The sequence below is a fragment of the Ictalurus punctatus genome, chromosome 15 (assembly GCF_001660625.3).
Source record: "Ictalurus punctatus breed USDA103 chromosome 15, Coco_2.0, whole genome shotgun sequence".
Lineage (NCBI taxonomy): Eukaryota > Metazoa > Chordata > Actinopteri > Siluriformes > Ictaluridae > Ictalurus > Ictalurus punctatus.
Genome location: NC_030430.2, coordinates 9563870 through 9572579, shown reverse-complemented (window position 1 = coordinate 9572579; position 8710 = coordinate 9563870). Strand labels below are relative to the sequence as shown.

Below are 8710 nucleotides of genomic sequence, written 5' to 3'. Positions count from 1 at the left end.
TACGGTATAAAAACATTACGTTTAGATATGATTTGACAGTTTATTTTATTAAATATCAAAAATCTAAAAGGTGTGCATTATAGCTGATACCTACATGAGCACTTTACAGTTGGTTTTGTGACTGTAAGTCATTCTCTTCAAATGCTATTGAAGTTAGAATCGTACATACCAATGCTGTATGCAACTTTAGAGACGGTCACTAAATTTGCGAATATCGAACGTCCAACGTCAAGCCAACTTTATGCCAGTATATAAACTGTGACTTTATAAAAAAAAATAATGTAAATTTTATATGATTTCTTATAAAGTCTCAGCTTTCATAGCTAACTAGCGTTATCGCTAGCTATTAATAGTCTGACTCTGGCGGCCAGCTAGTCATCTGTCAACATAATGTTATAATGACCAAATACAACCAGAAATAGCTGCTCATTGTTATCTGTGAAAGGTAATTCCCCGAAATCTGATTTGGATTGTGCGGCGGTTTGTACAGCTCAAACTGCACTAGAGTCAAGCATGTTTCTCCGGTCCAGTTATGAGATTTATGGTAAGTTGCCCGGACCAATATGGCGGCGATGTTGACGTACGATCCAGCGGCCAATGCGGCGAGTTGCCGGCTTTTGTTGTGAGCATGCGCGGCAAGTGTACTTCCTGGATCAACTGAGCCATAAAGATATCTGAAGTGTCTTCTAATAAATGTGCCTTGGAATTATTATATTGCTGAATTATCTAACATATCACAGCTTCATGCTTACTTTCCTGCTTAAAGCCATTTTCTGCGCAGCATACCTGTCTCCGATCAACAGCCATGACTTCAATAAGCGGGAAATGTCTCATTACAGGTAAGGTCTTAACTACGCAAAACACACTGGCTAAGTTTCGTTAGCTTGGTGTCGTTATAACTAACTAGCTAACAAATACAGTAATTTATTCACAACGAGGCAAATTACAACATTGGTTGTTTGCTTGTTTTCAATAAGGTTAACTTTTTCAGGAGAAAGTAGCTAACGCATGCTCAAAAAGTCGGTAGAAGTCACTAAATAGACTTTCCCCCCATGTTGAACTGCCATACTGTATGCATTTGTATACTAAAATGTGTTTCTCTGAAGAAGGAAGATTGTCTGAAGACAGAACATAAAAGAAAATAATAGAATCGACATTTATCAGAATATGAAATAATATATTATAATTTTTTCTTATAGAAAGAAGTATTTGGTTATCACAGACTATTTACCTATTCACAAAACACTATCATTTCCATCAAGAATGCAGACAAAAAGAAGCAGTGGTAAGTAGTCAGGAAATAAAAACAAAGGATTTATTTATGGACTGTATAATTAACGTTTTATTACTTATAAAAAGGGATGCACCGATACCACTTTATTTCAGACCAAGTACAAGTACTTACATTTGGGTACTTGCCGATACCAAGTACCGATATGAGTACTTCACAATTATAACATTACAAAGTTCTTCACTTTCTGACTGTAACAAATTAAGTATACAACTTACTGTTGCTGACATTTTAATGTTTGACATTTATAAAACTTGACATGTTAAATGTCCGAACAATTTTACGTCCGACTGCCACTGCATCAGCAACACTTTTCTGAGCCAAAAGCCAGCTGGAGGGTGTTAACAGCCAGCTGGAGGGTGTGAATGGCATATGGCAAGCTAGGTAGTCCAGCATCACTCATAGACTTGATCATGTTGTTGGCATTGTCCCGCAACACAACGTGAACATAATTTTCGGAATGCCCCACGTCTGTAGCATGTCATCAAACGCACCTGCTATGGCTTGGCCAGTGTGTGAACCCCTAAACTGCGTTGTTTGTAAAACGACTCTCTGGGGAGTATAATCCTCATCAGTCCACTGTGCTGTTAAACTTATTGGAGACATTGGGCTGACACTGTTACTCCAAATATCAGTGGTGAAGCTGAAGGCCGAAATGTCCTGCAACAGGTTCCTGTTGTGCTTTCTCACCAAGTCATACAGCTTTGGTAATGCGATATCTGTAATGTGGTGACGGCTGGGAATCTCATACTTCGGCTCAAATACACCAAGAATACGACAAAATCCTGTATTATCTACACCTGACAGAGGTTGGTCATCAAGAGCAGTGAACTGGGTAAGAGCTTCTGTTATTTCGACTTACAGAAATGAGAGATAGTAGGATATTGAGGTCAAGCAATTTATTTACCAATTAATGGCAACAGTCCAATAAAATTGCTACAGTCCAGATGAGGCTGGCATAACTTTGTAAAGGTGGACGATATGTATGTTGCAGGCTGCTTTAGTCAGGCGATCTGTCCAGAAAGTCACACTGGCCTGAAGAAGCTCATCTTTACTCCTTGGCTTGGCCTCATGTCTGACAAACTCCTTCAGTGTGTACCAAACCAACTAGATTGGGTTGAGATCTGGTGATCTGCATGTAATTAATAATAAATAAATAAAAGTTAGATTCATTTGAATTGCTCACACTTCATAAATGAGTTTACCTAAATAGGCTACATAAGAAAGACAGACAGATAAGAAACATACTCAGCTGGTGTTTTCACCCACTTGACCCCCTCAGCAATAATAATAATAATAATAATAATAATAATAATAATAATAAACTTTATTTTATAAAGCACCTTTAAAGCAGCTTCTCAAAGTGCTGTACATAAAATCACAGTCCACAGAAAAATAAAACAAATAAAAGTTAAGAACAAAAACAATAACATTAATAATAAAAATAATGATAAAACAATCTAAAAACACATCAGCAGTCGAATGCAAGTTTAAAAAAGTGTGTCTTGAGAAGAGCTTTAAAAATGCCAAAAGTCTGGGCTTCCCTGAGTTCAGGAGGAAGAGAGTTCCAAAGTGAAGGAGCATAGACAGAAAAAGCCCTGTCACCCATAGATTATAGGTGTGTTTGTGGAACAGTTAACAGATTACACTGTGAGGAGTACAGTCTGCGATTTGGGGTGTAAGGGATTAATAAGCCAGATAAGTATTGCGGAGCCAATCCATGTAATGCCTTGTATGTCGACATCATGATCTTGAAATCGACACGGAACCTGGTCGGGAGCCAGTGTAAGGACTTCAAAACAGGAGTAATATGGTCACATTTCCTGGTTCCCGTCAGGATCCAGGCGGCAGAGTTATGAACATATTGCAGTTTGTTTATTGCTAAAACGGTATTACAGTAATCCAGCCGTGTGACAACAAATGAATTAATCAACTTTTCAGCGACAGATAAGTTTAGCACTGGGCGTAGTCTGGCTATATTTCTGAGGTGAAAAAAGTATGCCTTCACAGTGCCCTGAACAAAAAAAATCAAAAGTGAGGCTGGGGTCAAAAATTACACCAAGGTTCCTTATCTTACTTTGGGTCTCTAAAACAGAGCCATCAACAAACAGAGACAGTGGAGCCGCTTTGCGAATTTGATGACGGGAACCTGTAAGCATAACCTCAGTTTCCCCGCTGTTTATGCACAGAAAGTTATTGTTCATCCATGTTTTTATCTCAGAAATACAGTCAGAAAGATAACAAGCATCAATGTTTTCACCAGATTTAGAGTGAATGTAGATTTGGGTATCGTCGGCATAAAAGTGATAATGAGGCCAAGCGATCGCAGCAGATGCCCAAGTGGAGATTGATAAATATTGAAGAGTAGAGGGCCTAGAACTGAACCCTGAGGAACACCAGTGAGCACCGAGCAAGTGTCAGACATAAAGCCACACATAGAAATAAACTAGGAACAGTCAGTAAAATAGGATTTAAACCAGTTTAAAACTGTCCCGGACACACCAAAAACACTTTCAAGGCGGGTAAGTAAAAGACCATGATCCACAGTATTGAAGGCGGCTCTAAGGTCAAGAAAAATAAGAAGTGGGGTAGCTCCAGAATCAGAGGCCATCAACAAGTCATTGGTGACTTTGACCAACGCCGTTTCAGTGCTGTGAAATTTACGAAAACCTGACTGAAGGTGTTCAAAGAGGTTATTGGTTGTAAGATGAGTACAGAGTTGAGAGGCAACAACACGCTCAAATATTTTTGAGATGGGACGAAAATTGTTAAAATTATCCACAGAAACATTTTCTCTCTTTGGTACAGGTGTAACAGCAGCAGTCTTTAGTACTGCTGGAACAACCCCAGTCTCCAGTGATTCATTTATAATGCTGAGGATAGTAGGGCACCACACAGCGAAACACACACAATTTGAATAAATTCGTAGGAATTGGATCCAGCAAGCAAGTGGGAGATTTCATGCTGGATACCTCCCCTGTGAGAGCCTCAGAATTAAGCAGTGAGAAATGAGTGAAAGAAGCACCAGTTAACCCAGATGGACGAAGGAGTGAAGTGGCACAGTCAGGGTTAACAGGAATTTCTTTGCGAACAGTAACAGTAGTTATATCATACACTATCTGTCAAACTGTCAATCAAAGTGTTGTGTGTGGTAATTTATGACCTTCAGAAAACACAACACTGAGCTGGCCCCCCTCTTCATTAATGGTGAGTGTGTGGAGAAGGTCCACACCGTCCGGTTTCTTGGCGTCCTTATCTCTGCAAACATCTCCTGGACGGACAACATCACAGCGGTTATCGAGAAGGCTCAAACGCGGCTACACTTCCTGAGGGTTCTCAGGAAGTACAATCTGGACTCCAATCTGCTGCTGATCTTCTACCGCTCGTCCGTCGAGAGCCTGCTGACATACTGTATCACGGTAGCTGCACTGCAGCAGACAGGGAGAGGCTTCAGAGAGTAGTAAGAGCTGCACAGAAGATCATTGGCTGCCCTCTCCCCTCCCTGATGGATATTTACACTTCCCGTTGCCTCAGCAGACGAAAAACCATCATTAAGGACAGTTCTCACCCTGGCTTTGATCTGTTCAATCTGTTGCCCTCAGGGAGACATTACAGGTGCATCAAAACAAGGACTAGTAGATTTAAGAATAGTTTCTTCCCGAAAGCTATTACCATTATAAACAAATACATGTACTGAGTCCACAGCATATGTATATAGTGTCTCAAAACTGTGCATTTCATAGTACCTCCCCCATCCACCCCAATATATATCTTGCATATCTTGTATATCTTGTTTATTTTATCTTGTTTATTTATCTGTGTATTTATCTGTTTATTCTTCTTGTTTATTGAATGTACATGTTTGCACGGAACAAAAAGGAGTGGCTCTTAATTTCATTGTACATATGTATAGTGACAATAAAAGGCATTCATTCATTCATTCATTCATTCTGTGCTTCCCTGACTGACAGGTCTGTAGGGGTGATGAGGGAGGTAACCCTATGGAGTGTATCAGCTGGTCAATCTGGCTCCTTTGTGTCTGGGGGTGTTGTGGAGAGGTGTGTGTGGGGGGGAATAGCCCCCCTCCCAACAAAAGGTGTTTATGCTAATGAGTTTGGTTTTTGGTGGGGTGAAATACGTCTGAAAAGAAATAATGTTTTTAATATGGGGATATGTTTGTGTTACTTTGTGGCGTTATTTTGTTTGTGTAAATACACTTAGATAAGCATGGTGTTTGAATGTGTACATATATGAGTAGAATATTTGTTTTGTGAAATAAATGAAAACAATTGTTTATTATGTTTTAGGGATTCCGGTTTACCTTTGAATAAAAAATTTAGGACTTAGTGTCTTTTTTTTTTTTTTTACAAAGAATCTGTTTAAAATAATCGTTTGTATTACATACATTCTAAACACAAACCTTTAGGATGTAAAAATGATTAAAAGAGCTGTTTAAAAAGAATAGCGCATATTACATGACTTCTAAACAAAGATCCTTACGAGGTAAAAATGTTAAAGTGCTGGTTAAAAGATGTTTAAACTAGGAGATAAGTTTTTTCCAGAGATGTCTTCCAGTCGCTGTGTTAAGCAGTAATGAAGTTAAACTGAGACACCTCACTCTCGCTAAACCCCGCCCACACATACGCGTTTTCAGACACGCCTCTCTCTCTCTCTCTCCCTCTCTCTCTCTCTCTCTCTCTCTCTCTCTCTCTCCCTCTCTCTCTAAACACACCCATACACGTGTTTTCATCGTAGCCAGTACGTTCTGTCAAAATGTCAATCACGGCGGTAGAACTAGAGGGCTAATTTATGGCCTTGTCCTTGTCAGGCCTGCGTTTCTCTAGGAGTGCTTAATTTATGGCCCTTTGTTTCTTCCTGACCAAAGAGTTTTTTTATGACCAGGGGGGTCGTGGTGTGATCCTACAGATTGTTTATGATAATGAGTGTGTGGTCGGGTGTTAATGGCTTTACGACACACCCTACAATAGGTATGCTTTATGTTTAAAAGTAGGGTCAGTTACGCAGAAGTCTCTAAGATCTCGGCTGTGTATCAGAGCGCTGTGTAATTTTAGGCGAATCGTCAATTCTCGTTTTAACTCACCGCTAAAGCTTTATATTTTATTTTGGAGAATACTTCAAAGAGGAGATGGCTGTCTGTCGTAACAGTAAGTGTTTTGTTTTATTTTATTATTATTATTATTATTGTTATTATTATTATTACACATGGTTAAGAATGTTTTTATTTATAAACGAATTTATGGGTTTATTGTGGTGGATAAAACAGGTATCTAACGCTACAGGTGATGCTGATACTGTGTCTATCCCGGACATTGTAGACGAAATCAAGTTTCTGAACAAGGCAAGCGGTACGTGCGTTGTTATTCTTTATAAGTGTTCAATCCTATGTATGATGTGTATGTGTTTAATGATTTTACTTTATTTTACACAAAGAGGCGAACACAGAAGTCCCGCGAGTCAGGTTGGAAAACCCCGTGTTGGGTAAGATCTGTAATAATGAGATATTTATCTGTTATGTTTAAAAGCGGTTTAAAATGTTTTCTTATGTATTGTGTTCGTTTGTTTACTGTTCAAGGCTTGTCAAATCTTGTAAACAAGATCGCTGCACCCGAGTTCAAAAATAGTGCTGCGGTATCCAATGAACGCGGTATACCAACGAGCTCTGGAAAGGCCAAGCGTAAAACAGTAGCTCAGGTCCACAGCGTGGGTGTCGCTACGTCTAAACGTAAACGATCAAGATCTCCCCCACGATCGACAGACGGTGTGTAGCATGTATTTTTAATTTTTAAAAAAAAAGAGTGTTTCATCATCCTAATTAGTGCCGGTATCCTAAGCAATGTTTTGTGTTTTTTTCCAACGGAGTCAGCTGTGAATGAACCGCGCGCTATAGACTCTTGTTTGAACTGGAATCAGGAGCTGTTTGATTCGTGGGACGCCTGTGTATTTACCCCGGTTCCTGGAGACGATCTGCCTTCAAACCAAGAAGCATTTGGTCGCGAGGCTACTGTTGTTATAGACAATAACAGAGACTTGGCGGAGGTGATACGAACCGGGTTCAAGGTCATCGAGGATCGTATTGCTGGATTTGAAAAGACTTTTGCTAGCGTCACCGAGCGTCTGGACGTTATAGAGGAGAATCAGTGTCTTTATAATCAAAGTGTTGTGGAAACATTACAAAACCATACCATCACACATAAACAAATCATAGCAACCCAGAAGCTTCTTGCTGGGGAGATTCATCGCGTTGATCACAATCAACACCTGATGACGGAATTGTTAAAACAGTTTGTACAGTTGGTTAAAAACAAGAAACTCGGGTGAGTTGTACAATAAGTATTTTATACCCCTGTGTGTGTGTGTGTGTGTGTGTGTGTGTGTGTTTATTTGCTGGTTTGTATCTGGTTTACTGTGTGTGATATTTTTTGCTAGTTTTTGTTTCAATTAAAAAAAAAAAGTCTGTAAAAATGTCAAAGCGGTGTGGTGAAAACTCGTGTAATGTGGGAGCAGCAATTAAATTTAGAAGATGCGACGACGATGGTCTGTGTACTTTTGAACAGCGTGGCAATACAGAGACGTTACAGGGTTTAATTCGGACAATGGAGGATCTGAATAGACAGCAGTCTACCACCAATACTTTGTTGGACTTATTAAACAGTGTTAGATCAATGGCTGAGGTTCAAACAGAACCACTGCCTAATTCGTTGTTAGACATCGGTTCAAATTCGTTGTTAGACAGCGATTCAAATTCACAGCAGGTGCGGTGGGGGTCAGACAGTCAATCGTTTAATCCTTCGGAGCCAAATTTTGGGTTATCCGAAGCCGCTATTGAGTCTATCGTGAGAGACGGTGGGTCTGTTGGTGGTTATACGGTGGTACCGAGACGCAGATTTAATGGATTGGAGATACGGCGTCGTATAAACATGCGTGTGATAACCGCTCCAGACCTGGCAGCGTACGCTATATTTCTGCATGATATCATGTCTGAAATAGTGTCGTTTTCCAGACTGCTGGCTGGCGATGGGAGCTTAATCAACATTACCTTGAGAGTCCCTAGTCTACCCTCTGACGTTAACGCTGTCTTGTCACCTGATAATGATTACGATTTGCACATATTCACACAACAACTAGAGAACATTATGCAAAGTAATTCTGACGTACGGGCTGATGAATGTCTAGATCTCAACGTGTCTATAGCTCGCGGTAAACACGATGGTGCTTATCGAAAGATACGTGATTTAGCTCATAACGAGGTGATTGCCAGAAACAGAATGAATCTGTTCTGTCCCAACAACATCTCTAACAATCTGTGTTTTGCGATCTGTCTGTCCCAATTCCTACAACCGCATACGCCATGTAGTGAACTTGAGTAGTTAGCCGCGTCTCTACAGAAAACTGCAGGGT

At 40.0% G+C, this 8710-nt stretch overlaps 2 protein-coding genes across 4 annotated transcripts in view; both read left to right on the top strand.

The window, feature by feature from the left end:
- The first annotated feature begins 626 nt into the window (after positions 1-626).
- Positions 627-8710, top strand: part of edem2 (ER degradation enhancer, mannosidase alpha-like 2) — a 49601-nt gene continuing 41517 nt past the window's right edge. The window contains exon 1 of one of the 2 annotated variants that reach the window (XM_017487847.3): positions 627-839. In XM_017487847.3, the coding sequence (XP_017343336.1) occupies positions 694-839 (146 nt within the window). In that variant the 5' untranslated portion in view covers positions 627-693. Of the gene's footprint in view, positions 840-1960; positions 2127-8710 lie in introns of those variants that run through there. The other variant, XM_017487848.2, reaches the window with a different exon arrangement.
- LOC128635124 (uncharacterized) lies at positions 6649-7886 on the top strand. Of its 2 annotated transcripts, XR_008398006.1 has the most exons (3): positions 6649-6790; positions 6885-7070; positions 7176-7886. XR_008398006.1 is itself a non-coding variant. In XM_053686279.1 (2 exons), the coding sequence occupies exons 1-2, from the start codon at positions 6695-6697 to the stop codon at positions 7628-7630; spliced, it is 831 nt and encodes a 276-aa protein (XP_053542254.1). In that variant the 5' UTR covers positions 6657-6694; the 3' UTR covers positions 7631-7886. The 2 variants fall into 2 exon arrangements, 1 of the variants encoding a protein (XP_053542254.1); XM_053686279.1 differs by having other exon boundaries at positions 6657-7070.

Coding starts and splice junctions, on each gene's coding strand:
- LOC128635124 (XM_053686279.1), top strand. CDS start 6,695: ATGTATGATGTGTATGTGTTTAATGATTTTACTTTATTTTACACAAAG. Junction 7,071..7,175: donor TCCCCCACGATCGACAGACG/GTGTGTAGCATG, acceptor CAACGGAGTCAG/CTGTGAATGAACCGCGCGCT.